The sequence below is a fragment of the Setaria italica genome, chromosome VI, assembly GCF_000263155.2.
Source record: "Setaria italica strain Yugu1 chromosome VI, Setaria_italica_v2.0, whole genome shotgun sequence".
Lineage (NCBI taxonomy): Eukaryota > Viridiplantae > Streptophyta > Magnoliopsida > Poales > Poaceae > Setaria > Setaria italica.
This window is the reverse complement of record NC_028455.1, coordinates 7,436,997-7,451,945: the sequence shown is the minus strand read 5'-3', so window position 1 is coordinate 7,451,945 and position 14,949 is coordinate 7,436,997. Positions and strand designations below refer to the sequence as shown.

The 14,949-nt window shown below is 52.7% G+C and overlaps 1 protein-coding gene across 1 annotated transcript; it reads right to left on the bottom strand.

Moving 5' to 3' along the window:
• Positions 1–3,840: 3,840 nt before the first annotated feature.
• Positions 3,841–6,100, bottom strand: LOC101779388 (ACT domain-containing protein ACR8). The gene is made up of 3 exons (XM_004972938.3): positions 5,560–6,100; positions 4,793–5,443; positions 3,841–4,695 (listed from the first exon to the last, which is right to left on the bottom strand). The coding sequence occupies exons 1-3, from the start codon at positions 5,839–5,841 to the stop codon at positions 4,327–4,329; spliced, it is 1,302 nt and encodes a 433-aa protein (XP_004972995.1). The 5' UTR covers positions 5,842–6,100; the 3' UTR covers positions 3,841–4,326.
• Between the last annotated feature and the right edge of the window lie 8,849 nt (positions 6,101–14,949).

Below are 14,949 nucleotides of genomic sequence, written 5' to 3'. Positions count from 1 at the left end.
TGTGTACGTAGCCTATAGGCCCTTGCTCTGATTGCAAATCACTCTCACCTGACCCAACTCAGGCACCTTGTTTCCCTTGCAAGCTACACCTAATCAACCAAAACAAAAGCACCACACTCTCTTTCCAGATCCTTAATTGCTAAAGCAAGATTAGCACATTTGGGCTGAATCCTAGGGCACAACAAAATCCTTAGTGGAATCAGCAGCAAAGCATCAGTCACTCTCACACATTTCCTTTCAGATCCTAAAAATGAAAAGGTTAGATTAGCCACGTTTGGGCATGATCAATCCAGCAGATCAGCAGGGAAGCATGAGTCACTAGCAAGGAGTCAAGGACAGACAAAAAGTGGCAACCCAAAGAATTTTAGATCACAAATCGTCCGGTCCCTATGCCAAAACACATGATGAATGCACGCTCACTGCTACTATACGCTACTGCTAGTACTGACAGCAACGAAATCATTTTCTTTTCATTTTTTTTTGCTTTCGAAACACAGTACTGGTGTACACGCTCACATATACATATATGCACACTCATTCCTTAAACACGCATATGCATACCCTACTATTATGACTACCTCGAGAGACTAAGCAGAGATCATGAGATTAAAGAAGCCACCGCAATTGTCTGTCTATAAATGAGAACGTCATAATTAAACTTCAACAGGAGCATCCATGACAGGTCGGAGCTCGAACCGGAATAGCATGTCTCGGTAAAAAAAAAAAACCTAAACAACTTAACTACGGTTAACTAGTCTCTTTATTTAATTTCTCAATTCGCTTGTGCAAGTAAAAAAGCAGAAAAACAATGTAAGAAGAGATACAAGAGAGCAATGAAATTGTAGTTTATCAACCATTCGCACTTTTATTTTCCTTGTGATGTGCGTCGGTTGTCTGATCCAAATCATAGTCAATGTTGTGTGCATATCTACATGCTCACGAACCATCGCCCATGCATCAATATTGTGTGCATATCTACACGCTCACGAACCATCGCCCATGCATATCAAGTGACAAGTAATAATGTGTGAATAGTGGCATACAACTGGGTGATTGTCAATAGCGGCATACAATTGGTTAGTTATTACTGGTTGGGGCATGTGGCCTTTTTTTTATCTAGTTCGTGCTTACAAGAGAGTTGTTTCAATTACCCTATTATTAACGATAGAGAGGGTTTGGAGTAGTACCTGGTCTTAGCTCCTAAAAATCTCATAATGATACACTAATCATGTTGATACGTTCAACGTCCCAAGAGATCAACAAGTATCTTCATTGTTTTACCAATGGAGGATATCTCTTCGATTGCTTATGGTCTTTGAGTGCAGCAATACCATTAATTATCAATGATTATCCTAATTACCTTACCTTTTTCACTTATAAAGCTGGATTTCTTGCAATCAATGATGCTATATTTTTTACTTGAGTGAAACTGGAAAGCTTAATATACAAACACAGATGCTAATGTTTTTTTCTTTTTTAATAGAAATTTAAAGCAATAACTAGTGGAGTTACAGGGCACATGTCCCCCTGGTGTTACGTCCGTCCATGCATTCTCCTATGCAAATGAGTCCGGCTCCTACATGGCCAGCACATAAGCCAACGAGACTGTGAAACACGACCGACCAGCAACCCTATTCGGCACAACTTAACTTGTGCATAAGCTAGTTTTATCTTAGCTACCAAGAGAATCTATTTCTTACACATGTAGCTTGAAATTTTTTTTTGGACTTTTGCCTTTTTCAATAGGCTCTAAGACCTCCTCCAATGGTTAAAGTCAACTATTAGCTCATACGTTGAATAAGAGACGAGTCTTCCAATAATTAGAGTCAAGACCTGGCTCTTATGTCTACATCACCTCACACGTCAGTCCCACATGATTTAGGGATGTGTGCATGAGACTATCTCTTGAACAAAGGGTTGTTTGGATGTACTATTGCTAAACTTTAGCCCATCTAAAATTTAGCACTTCCAGCCGTTAGCACTCCTGTTTGGGGACATAGCTAATGGATAGAGCTAAAATTCATGAAATGTCACTTTTGCCCATTTATCACCTCACCTCCTCCCTTTCTCTCTCCCCCCTTTTGGTCTTTTCACAAGCCATTAGCACCCATTAGCTCCTACCCACTAGCTAATGCTTTTTGCACCTTTTGGAGTGGGCTAAAGTTTAGCCCTCCGGTTTGAATGGGCTAATGCATAAGGTACTAAACTTTAACACTTTTACCCATTAGCACTTGGATCCAAACAGGCTAAAAAAATTAGCTCATCATTCTTTCTCTTCCACATGGGTAAAAATCTGATGTGGTATACTTATGAACTAGCTGAGTTGGCACTGTTAGAGGAGGCCTAAGGGCAGCTTTAGCTTTTTGTTTTAAGAGCGCTAGAAACTGCCATATCATGGAGGTGCTAACATTCCAAATCCTCATCCTAACACCATAAAAAATGTAAGCTTAGAGCTAGATGAATCAATTTTTTAGTCTAGAAATAGTGCAAAATGTATGAGACTAGCATGGAGTGAAGAGCTAGTCTCACTCGTTTTTCGATGTAGCTTTCTTTCAAACACAACCTTCAAAGCTTTCTTATTCATGGGATCCGTATCAAATTTGAGCTAGCAGCTGACCTCATTAGAGACGCGGAACCTTGGTGTTTGTTTAAGCCAACTTGAACCGCAAAGTATAACATGGACAGGACATGCACATCAGCTGCACTCCTCATCATCATCATCATCTCGGTTAGTTGTCGAGAGCTCTTTGTTTTGTCGCTGTTGGAGCTGGTGACTCTAGTTCCAGGCAAATCAAAAACCGCCTGCAGGGATTTTTATTCAGAGCAAGCTGCTAGCTGCACGATTGCACGAACCATGCTGCTCGTCCCTGGGCAAAAGGCCAAACCCCTGCTTTTTTGAGGCATCAGCATTTTGACTAGTGGAATCTTTGGCACTTGGCAGGGCAGGCCGCCGCTCCGATCCAGAATGTTCGTACACTTTGAGGCGGAGTAAAGCCAGCTGCTTTAGCTCACCAAATCTCGATCGAGTGGCTGTTGTTGTGTATCGGAAGTGCAGAAAGGCACTAGACATGAACCGAGTTCAGCCGCGCATGCATGGCCGTGCTCGTCGGAAGTGTGTTCCAAGGCAAGTGAATTCTGAAGAAAGGGGACGAGCTGCAGGCCTTGCAAAGACTAGGAATATACGGGCGGCTGTATGGACAAAATTTGGTTCATTTCTGGTGAGAATTTGGTGTTTGAATAGTCCAATTGACCTCTATCTAGGAGAGTAGCAGCCTAGCAGGTGACTCAGATTGAATGTAACTGTTTTTCACCTTCTGATTTCCTACTGTATTTTTCTCCCCATTTTATCAGTCTCAGCAGCCGAGCTCTGTGACTTATGAGTAGTGTGCCCCCACCACACTTGCTATAAGTAGCATGACCACAGCTTTATTGCCGTGAATGAATCACTTGCATTACAACCTCAGACATTCCACAAGAGGAAAAGACCAAGGAGCAGCAGCCTAGCTTTGCCTGCCCCCACTCCAGCCTAAGAGTCCTTTGCTCTGTGATTACAAATCACTCCCTTCCTGGCCCAACCCAGGCACCTTGTTTCCCTTGCAAGCCACCCCTAATCAACCAGAACAAAAGCACCATTTTCCCCTCCCTTTCCAGATCCTAAATTGCTAAAGCAAGATTAGCCACATTTGGGCTCAGTCCTGCTAGGGGCTTAGGGCACAACAAAATCCTACATCACACACATTTTCCTTTCAGATCCTAAACTGACAAAGGTGAGATTAGCCACATTTGGGCATGATGGATCCGGCAGATCAGCAGGAAAAGCCTCAGTTACTGGCTAACAAGGACAGACAAAAAGAGGCAAAGAATGCTGTTTCGCCAGAGGCGGCGGCGCGGGTACAGAATTTTACAGATCACAAATCGTCCGGCCGGCCCCTGTGCCCGAAGACATGATGAATGCACACACCAACTGCTACTACACGCTACTGCTAGTACTCACAGCAACGAATTTGTCTATGTACATGGCTACAGAAATTCCTACTGCTATCAGCATCTACCATCATCCTGCATCTCCCAATGACATGGCGTCGGTCGCAGCTCCTGGATCTCTGATGAACCAATGAATCGGGACATGCCTGAGCTTTCACCCTGCTTGAGCTTTCAGCCACCACATCCCTTTTCGCAGCTTCTCACTGTCGTCCTGAATCTTGTATGCACAGCAATGGCATGGCAACGATTGCAGAAGCAAGCGAGATGTCTCCAAGTGCACGGCCACAGCTCATGGCCGAAATGAATGGTGTGTTCTTGGATTTTGATCGTGTCCTCTGTATCTCACGAGCAGGACTTGATGAGGCCGAGGTTGTAGAGGTTCCTCTTGACGAGGTTGCCGAGGTAGACCAGCCCAAGGCCGCCGCCGACGCCGTGGTCCCGGTCGGCCGGCGCGGGCTTCCGGTAGAGCTGCGGCCGGGGCTCCTCCCCCACGACGAGGCAGTCCGTGCCGACCCTCTCCCTGACTGCGTCGATGGCGCACTGCTCCACGGCGTCGCCGGCGGCGTCGGTCACGTAGAACACGTTCGAGGCCACGTCGCCCTTGGTCGACACCTCCGCCCGAGCTACGAGCAGCCCGTTCTCCCGGAACGTTCGCGTCACGTCGGACAGCAGCCCTGGCCGGTCCGGCGTGCACAGCTCCAGTCTCACCCCCTGCAAATTTCAAAACCAAACACATTAGTTTCTTCTTTCATTACAAAAAGATTGCAATTTTGAAACCAGCAATTGAATCGAATGATCCTGTAATTACCTCGAGCGATCTCCGTTCAATGGCGGCTTGGAGGCACTGGCTGACCCTCTCCCTCTCGGCCTCGGAGCGGATGGGGCTCCCGTCGGCGTGCCGGATGTAGAACTCCTGGCGCGCCTGGTCGCCGGTGGTGTCGACGGTGCCGTGGAAGACGACGTAGTCCATGTCGTGGAGCGTGCACACCACGTCGAAGAGCAGCTTGGGGCGGTCGCGGCACTGCACGGTGACCACGGAGTACCCGCGCTCCGCCCAGCTGTCGACGGACACGGCCGGCGTCGGGAACGCGCGGAGGTCCTGGTCGCGGTCCGCGGCCATGAGCTGGTGGAGGCGGCGGTCGGCGTGCGCGACGCCCGCGGCGGGGACGGCTGCCACGGCGCCGGGCGCCTCCGCTGGGTCCCCGCGGAGGAGGTGGCCGAGGCGGGCGAGGATGCGCGCCACGCGGGCGGCGTCCGCGTCCTCCCCGCGGAGGAAGACGACGCAGGCGAGGCGGCCGCGGTGCGTCCACGCGCGGGCCTCCACGACGCTGCACTCCATGTCGGCCAGCACGGCGAAGACCTCGGAGAGGAGCCCCGTGCGGTCGGCGCCAGTGAGCTCCAGCGCCGTCAGTCCCTCCAGAGCCGCCGGCCGCGCCGGCCCGTTCCACGTTCCCAGCGACTGCAAAAAACCGCGCGACGCGCATCAGCATAAACGCCGCTACTTTCTCCCTTGCCCGCGCCGGCGAGGCAACCACACGGCGCCAAGAACCAAACCGAGGACAGCGGCAAGCCTACCTGCTCGATGTAGGAGATGACGCTGTCGTCGGTGAGCTTGCGGCCGAATCGGTCGGTGACGTGGAAGACGTCCATGAACCACCGGCCGTCGGAGGAGATGTAGGCCTTGTTGATGGACAGGTCGAGATCGGCGAGCACCTGCACGGCCTCGAGCAGCACCCCTCGCTTCCTCGCGCTGTCCACCTGCACGAGCGTCGCCGTGGGGCAGACCGCATTGTCAATGACCACCCGGGGCGTGTTCATCCGGATCACCAGCTTCTCGTACTCGTCGAGCCACTCCATCTCCGCAACCGGCCTCCTCTTCCTCCTCCTCACAAGCACCTCGACACCCACCGTGTGCTCCGCCGCTGCCGCGCACGGAGCGAGCCCGGCCAACCCCGGCGCAGTATATAAAAGCAAGGGGCGGACGAAGGTAACGAGGACGACGGCGACGAGGGGGCGCTTCGGCCGAATCGCCCGCGGCTTGGAGGCTTCCCCGGCTTTGGCTTGGCTCTGCTCGCCCAGCTCGCCTTGTTCTGAGAAACTGAGCTGGAATTTGGAATTGGGATGCGGGGGGTGGGAAAGGAATTGACGGGGCGCTGGAATTTAAGACGCGGAGGCCGGAGGGGGTAGGAGGAGGGTGGTGGGTCCCGCGGGGCACATGCTGTCGCAGCGGCTCTCGTGTGGGAGCCAGGTGGGTCGCCACGTGGACGCGGTGCGTGGCTGTTCCTTGCCTTGCACTTGCATATTTCCCGCCCTTTGCGTCCGGCTCAATGAACATCTTGGTTTTTATTTTTCTTATAGAAAAGAAAATGTCCGGACGGCATTTCTGGTTGTTGTTATACCGTATCGACCAACCTAATGCAGTTGGAGGAATGTTTTAAAGCTTCTCTCTCTCTCAAAAGGAAAGTATATTTTAAAATTTGAATGGTTTGAAGTTCAAATGTGAATGGCAACGTCATTGAGAAGAGAAAAAAAATGTTCATTTACCATGCAAGTAACAAAGTGGACACCGCTAGGACAAAACTAGTATTTTACTGAGCTAGCAGTAGTACCTGGGGTACTATAGTAAAAAAAAATCTTTGTTTTTTTTTAACGGAACGTACATGACGACCGCTCCTCGCGCAAGCGGTAGCAGGAATTCTTTTGTTTTTACAGCTATCCGGCAGGCAGACCGCGTAGTACAGCACGGCAGCTGGCTTGCGGGGCCCAGCAGGGCGGCCTCGCGCAGTTGTCCCTGCGCTCCGCTAGCTGTCGGGGGGATCGGTGGGCCCGGTTCCGGCTGCCGCGCGCCCTTTTCCGTCGTCGTTACGGACGCTGCTGCCGGGTCTCGCTGCTGCGCGCGGCGCCAGCAAAGCGAAGCCCAAACTGCCCCCGCGCATTGACGGAAACGCCCCCGCCCGCCGGCGGTGCGGCGGCGACCGGCGAGGGCGGTTCGGTCATTGCACCCGTGCTGCCGCGGCCGTGTCCGCCACCCCCGGGGAGCACCGGCAAACATGGGCCGGGGCATCTTTTCCTTTCTGTTGGAGCTTCCCAAAGCGCCCCCCCCCCCCCCCCTCCTAGTTTTTCGCTGTTCGAATTTAGTTTTTGCTTGCTGTTCGAATTTAAAATCGATCGTGCTTCGGGCTCCGCTGCCTCTGCTTAAATTTCGAATTGTGATTTGAAGTGGAGATATGCCTATCAGTCGGCTCTACTAGTTGGCAAGTTGGGATTTTGATCGGATGGAAGAAGACGGTGGTGAGGACAAAGCAGGGCATCTTGCCGGATTTAGGAGAGGTGCCCTACTAGTAGTTCCAAAGGAGTGATTTTTTGGGTAAGCAGAGAAGCACACGTCGGGGAATAAACGGACAAGAATTGGAGAAGCGAGAGCTGGGTTGAGCTCGAATATTTCGTAGATATTCCGAATCGAGCTGCCGACCGAGGTTTGTTTTGGAGCTGCCGTGTGAGTCCGCACGAATGCAACCTGTCAATACGACAGCCAAGTAGTAGCCAAATGACGGCTTAAAGATAAAAAGGGCACTAGTGTCAATTGCGCTCACGACCGCCCGATCGAGCGACGAAGATCAGATTCATTTTAGGATTTCGCGCGGCCAAACTTGCTTCCACAAATTTGATCCGACAATAAACGGTGTAAATTCACAACGCATGACACTAGATGACACTGCATTCGTCACGGGGAATACACGTACTCTAGCAGTGTTCACTATTTTGAAAAAGTTTGTTTTGATAAAAAAAAAGTGCAAGTCAAAGTATCATTTGAAGTCAAAATCCGAGGGAGTGCCTTTTTGTGATCTCAGATGAAATTTTGCACGATGCAGAGCTGATGTGAGGATGAATGGCAGCGAGATCTGTGATTCGAGGACGGTGGCACGTACGTGCTCCGTAGTACTGGTACGAATCGGGTGGTGGTGCACCGTGGGCGAGGGGCCCCGCGGAACGAGTTCAATGCGGCGTCCGTCCCCAGGCGCTGGATTTCCACGGATCCGGTGGTGGATTCAGGACTCCTCCAACGGTGCGAGCCAGTAGGCAGCTCACAGGTCATTTAATCTTGAAATAGGTGTATAAGATTATTAAAAGATTAAAATATAAGAAAATATTCTATGAGCAGCTGGTCCCATTTGGAGACAAGGACGAATGTTTAGATAATAATTAGAAGTATTAAATATAGGTTAATTACAAAATTAATTGTATAAATAAAGGTTAATTCGCGAGACGAACTTATTAAGCCTAATTAATCCATGATTTAACGTGATACAGTAAATATGCGCTAATTATGAATTAATTAGGTTTAATAGATTCATCTTGCAAATTAGCCACGACTTATACAATAGTTTTACAATTAGTTCACTTTTAATTTTTCTAATTGATATTCAAATATCCAATATGACTTCCGAACCAAAACAAACCAAACCAGTACGTGAATCCAACCACCCCCGACATCGGCGGATGCCTTATGGCGCGGAGGAGATCATGCGACACCGTACCGTACCGTCCCGGACGTGTGGTCCACACGCACACCCCATGATGATCCATTAATGCGACGCGCGGGCGCGCGCTCATACATGCGCATCGGCGCCACGCTCGCGCCGTGACGGCCATTAATGGCGGGATCCCGATGGGCGTGGCGGCGGGCTAGTGTGCGCCGAGTGGGTCCTGGATCCATGGCGGCATGGCGCTGATCGGTCACGTGACCGGAGTAGAGGCGACGACGGGCAGAGCAGAGCAGTCGAGCAGGGCACGCGGTGTGGTGGCGCCGGTGCCCGCCGTCGGGAATCGGCGGGGGCGTGCCGGGGATCCGCCGGATTGGATCGGATCGTACGCGCGCACGTACCGGTATCTTTGGAATAATGGTGGGTGCGTGCGTGCGTGCACTGCTCCGCCGCTGCGGAACGTGCGGCCGTGCGTGGGGTTCGTGCGCAGGCACGACGCGGCCATCTCGGTGGGCGGGCGCAAGCTAGCCGGCTGTAGCTAGCTTCCCTGCGACTACGTGGCCTGGTACGATCCGGCACGGCGGCGCCTGCCCGTCCGTTGGCGCAGGGGGCAGGAGGGGCAGGAGACCGGGCGCACGATTCCGGCCGGGGTTGGCGTCGTGGGGGGGCGCGGATGCCCGCGGCGACGTGCCGCGCACCACCCGCGCGTGACCGGCGAGGCGACGACGTGCACGCGCCGTCCCGTGATCCCGCCGTCTGTCTGGCCCGGTCTGTCTCTGCCCCCCCGGGACGTGGAGTGGGTACTGTATGCTGCTACTGGCAGTAGGTGAACATGATGCTGTGCCCTTTTGCGAGCCTCGAGGGCCGCGTCAGTCGGGGCGACGTGCCGGCGCCAGGCCGCCGCCTCGGGACCTGCGCGAGTCAAACCTAGAACCCTCACCGGCGCCATGTCAAGCCGTGGAGGAACGTGCGGGTTATGTTCATACTGGAAATTCAACGGGCTGCGGCTTTGGAGCAAATGGAGCGAGCCCGACCGTGCCGTGTGATCGTGCGAGGCTGCGAGCGCCCGATAGTGCGCGGCGGAGTATGGAAAGATTAACATTAGTGTTCTTTCTTTCTTTTTAAAAAAAACAGAATAGTATTTTCCCCCCCCCCCTTTTTCGCCGACAACTTTGCTCAACCATCGTTACCAAATCGAGCGGCGTCCTGTCACGTCTGGCGTTATGACAGGCACCATTTCGAGGACGTCTGGTAGCATTTGGTTTACCACTGCGCGATCAAATGAAAGCTACATTTTTTTTAAAGGACAAGGGACAAAGGAATAAAAAGCAGAGGGGAAAAAACGCAGAAATGCGATAACAGCGTAGTAGCAAAATAGAGGATAGGAAAACAAATGCAGAAATATGCGTAGTAGCAAAATAGAGGATAGAAAAAAAACACATGATTGTGTAAGAAGAGGTGTTTGGAATGTGGGAATTTTGATCAGAACAACAAGAAGATATATTATTAATAAGAACACGTTAGTGTTTAAAAATACATTAGTTAACAACATTTTTTTAACTCCCCTAACGCGCAACGAGGGCTCTTTAGTTGGACCTCTTTTCGAGCGTCGAGCTTCTTTCTTTGTTTTTTTTTTAAAAAAAGACCGTAACATACAGCGGAATTCACGTATGGCGTTATAACCATGTATTCTTCTTAAAAAAAATATGGACGGAGTCCTGTGCGGCTGTGCTATTGGCGCGTCCCGTTGAGGAGTAGTAGTATTTGTAAGAGGGCCAAAACCCCGTTTTGTTGGACAAGCATGCGGGGAACCTAGCAAATCGTAGTTGACCTGGGGGAATCACGCTTCTTTTATCGTTTGACTGCCCCTGGTTTCAGCTCTCCAGACCAATGATCCCACTACTTTAAACTTGTTGACAAATCATTTCAAACTGGTTTCAAATTTCTTTTTCCCACTAAAAGAATGGAATGGGGGGATCAGTGTTCATCCATGCTAACGGCATAAGCACGACGACTTGAGCCAGGTTGGAGCCAGCAGCGATACGCAGAAGCCGCACGTACGTGACGTGCGCGTGCGGATGTGCCTCCTGGAGCGCTCAATGGCTGCTTGCTCCCTCAGCCGGAGGGGTAACCACGCAACGCATATTTTTTTATCAGTAGTCTCTGTATATATCTTTTTTATTTTTATTTAGTACAGAAAAAAGAAAAGAAAAAGGAGAATAGAATGTTTCCATGTGGTGCGGTCCTGGACCGTCTCCTCCTGGAAAGGACAGGTCGGGCGCCGGGCGCGGGTAGGACTAGGAGCCGCAGGATCCACAGTCCCCCACCTTTGACCCCGCCGCGCGCCTGCTGCTGTTTCTTGGCGCCAAAACGTCTCTCAGCCTCTCAGGTGTCGCGCGGCGTTGGCGCCAAAACCGCCGCGGAGCCCGAGACGCGTACTAGACGACGGCGGGAGCGGGAACGAACGGGCCGGGGCCCCCCAGCCCCACCAGGGCTAGTTCAAATCGCAGGCCCGTCCTGCCCACGCGATCGACCACCCCTTCTTTTGGCGCCAAAACCCAACGGCCTGGCCTCCAGTACAGAGTACATCTTGCTTTGCTTGGTTTGGTTGGTCCACCTCCACCCACAATCCAGAATTCCAGATCGAGTGGAGGATGCTCCAGGAACGGATCCTACTGCTGCCGATACTGTACTTGGTCGGGATGCGACGTGGCCGGTGCCCACATCCCCATCGACGGGAGCACGAGCTGCAGTAGTGTATGCTACTGCGTGAACCGAGCAGAGGAGGTCACGAGGGGGGCTGTGAGATTGGAATCCCGGCGGAGGACAGACAGCTCACTACAGTGATCGAAGATCCCAGTGGCTGACTGCTGGGCCAGTGCCACGCCGGCCGGCCGGCGTGTCCACAGGCATCCTAGGAGGCTACAGCTGCAAGCGGTGCTACAGTGTTCATGCATGTCCAACCAAAGTGGCATGCGACGGGATGGGAGGGAGACAGGGGCAGGGGGTGTGGCTTGCAGGCTTTGGCTTGGGCGGCTAGAGGCTACCACTAGGAGCGTCGTCGTCAGCGTGCAGCCGTGCATGCGCGCACGCAGGCTTTGGCATGTGAGCTGCTACCTGCTAGCCTCCCGCCTAGGGTGGCGTGCCGTGCCCCGTGCTCCGTGTTCCGATCCGGCGATCCGCCGGTGCCGTCGGGTGGCATCAATCAGGTCGCAATCGATGGCCTCATGAGCGGCAACCCCATGAATTCCCGGGTGGGGGTGGTTGGTCGTTGGGCTCTGCTCCATTGCTCCGCTTTGGAAGCCTTTGCTGCCGGCTGGCCGGGAGGGCGGGCAAGGCAGGCAGCACTCGGGTTCCGGGGGCAGGCACGAAGAGGCAAGGCGCGCCCAGCGGCCCAGGCATGGAGGCGTGCGCTCCCCTCCCGGTCCCGGCCGCTTTTCGTCGCGAGAGCCGAGGGACGGAGGGAGAGGTGGTGGTCGTCAGCTGATGCCTGGTGCAACAGCAACCAGCAAGGCGGCTGCTGTAGGGAAGCTGCCGCACGCCGACGGCATGTGCCGTGCCCGGTCCCGGTCCCGGTCGGCAGCAGCAGATTGCTTGCTTCGTTTTCTTTGCTTGGACAAGCACCAGCAGCGCGTGTAGCGCTTGCGCTTTCCATCTCCCCTGGGACCCCTGGTCGGCACCCAGGTCGGGACTGGAGGCGACCGGCGCCCTCTTTCTGTCTGTCTGCCAAGTGGCCGCGGACCAGTGGGGTCGACGATGCCACGATGGACCGACACGTCACGCATGCATCGGCTGCCGATGGTGCAGTAGTACGTGGGGGGGCAAGTTCAGCTTCAGCAGCACCAGCGAGGTGAGGCAGTGCTGCTTTGCCGGCCTGCTTACAGTTGCACGACGGCCGGTCTGGTTTGCACTTTGCAGTTTTGTTTGGTCACCCAATGCAAGCGGGGGAGACAAGTTTTGTTACGACTTGGGGATGGATTACAGCTACGGGTCCATTCGCGTACCAACGTGACGCACGCACGCTCGCGTCGCGGCTGACGCCCCGGCGAGGGTGGCCGCAGTGCGCGCGGGACCATAGAGCAGTGTGTGCTAGTACCACTACGTACGGCAACACAAAAATCCTATCCCTGCGCTGCGTCCCGGTTGAGCCATGAAACAACGCGGGCTCCGGCCACGCATTTACTCATGTACTCCGCCACGTCCTGTTGTCGTCGTCAATCTTCATGCATGCTGGGGACGGAGATCTGAGCTACTGACGGCTGCTTGATCGTGAAACTAAAGTTTAGTTCATGTCATATCGAATATTCGGATGCTAATTAGAGGACTAAATATGAGCTAATTACAAAACTAATTGCAGAACCCCTAGACTAAATCGCGAGATGAATATATTAAGCCTAATTAATCCATCATTAGTGAATATTTACTGTAGCACCATATTATCAAATCATGAACTAATTAGGTTTAATAGATTCGTCTCGCGATTTAACCTAGGGGTTGTGAAATTGATTTTGTAATTAAGCTATGTTTAATACTCCTAATTAGTGTTCAAACATTCGATGTGATAAGGAGTTAAAATTTAGCCCATCCAAGCGCCCCACGCAGGAATCGTTCTGGAGGCCCGGCAGAGACAAGGTGGGGTTTCACATGTACAGCGGCACGTCACCTCTGCCTGCCTCGGCACCATCAAGCATTACCAAAACCAAGAAGGTTGGGGCAAGGCTGTTTCAGGCCAGGCCGGTGGGATGATGCTGGTCTGGACATCTGCTTTGCCCTGCTGCGAACGTCGTGCATGGCGTCAGCGGCACGGTAGCCTTCGGCTCGCGTTCGTACCAACTCAACCAAGCCTCAATCAATAATGGCCCGAAAACGACACCACCACCACCACCGCTCGCTAGGTTGGTTCGGCCCGTTTTCTTTGGGCCTGCAGACCGAGCTTCTTTCTTTCTACTATTGGGCCGACGATCGATCAGCATGAATGGTCAATTCAAAAAATCCTTGATTGTTATCCTTCAATGTTCTTATCGATTTTGCATCCGTTTTCAATCGATCAAATTTGATTTTTTCAAAATGCACCCACGGTACACAAACTTGGCAGCAGGCATCTTCTAGATCCCTGAACTTCCAAAATGCACTTTAAGTTTCTAAACTTGCTAATCAATTGCTAATCGATTCACATGACGTCCAAAAACTCCGTGGCATGTTGATTGGGATGCTGATATGGACCTAGCATGTGGGACCCGCATGGCAGTCCGAACTCTCTCCTCCAACTCATGACCCATGTTTTATAACTAAAAAAGAAATAAACATTGAGTAGGCCCGTAGCCATCCACCCGCGCCGCTTGAAGTTCTCCGGGCACCGGCCGCCTGTGCTGCGTGAATGGTCGTGGGCGCCGTTTCCTCATGCTGGTACGCGGCCTCAGCCACCATCCGCTCCTGCCGGGGTGCTGCCATCCGCTTGTGCTGGGCCTCGGCCTCGGCCGCCTATCCGCCGCCGTCCGCTTCTGCGGGGCTAGGCCCGCCCACGCGTGGCTGCCGAGCACCAAGACAGCTGCTCGGGGCTCGCCCACGCCGCGCCGCTCGGGACTCGCCAACGCCGCGCCGCTCCCGCCCTCGTTGCATCCCGGACGGCCCGCTGCAGCTGCTCGCGCATAGGCGCACAGGGCGGCGGGGTGAGGTCCGGCGGTGAGGAGGACAGGGCGAGGGCGTCCTCCGGTCTGTCACCACGCACGCACACACTGCATCACAACGAGAGGTCATCTGATAGTAGACTCCTTTTTACCATTTGATTTTCATTCGTGTTTAAGCCAATTCTGGTGCCTTGGATGCTTAAACTTGCCGAGCACCAACACTGGATGCCAACGCATCCAAATTCTTCTTTTCCACCACCTACCTTTGTGGGGTTGATGCCTCAGAATTCCAGAGGACCCCATCCAGGACGATCCATGTGAAGTTTGATCTCGTTGCCGCTGGTTTCCATCAGCCCGGTATGGAGCCACAGTGTGCCTCGACAACTTTGGAGCTCGAAGATGCACGCAGCCCATGTGCTCAATCAGCTCCTTGCTCCATGCAGCCATTCATGCAGGCTCTAAAAAATTCAGACAGTTTGCTCACGACACGCCTTCCAATCTCTGTGCAGTGCAGATGATGATGATATCATACCATATATGGTATAATGTATAATCGATGGTAGCAGATACAGCAAGAACATGAACAAAGAATTCCCTGTGTCCCTGCAATCATGCAGCCGATAACTTATTATCTCGGGTCCGCCTGGAAGAACAGTTTCGATGCAAAATCAGCGTGAGATTCTTCCTCCAAATGAGTCCTACCTCTTCAGTTCATCTCCTCACCTACTCAGATTAGAGAGTACCTGTATGACCTTCAGATGAGTGGGACGCTCTTGCCCAAGAATGAACCGGCCGGCTGGGCCAGAGCTGCCTGATCTTGAGCTGGTCATGGTCGTGGTCGGCGCCCTCCTCCT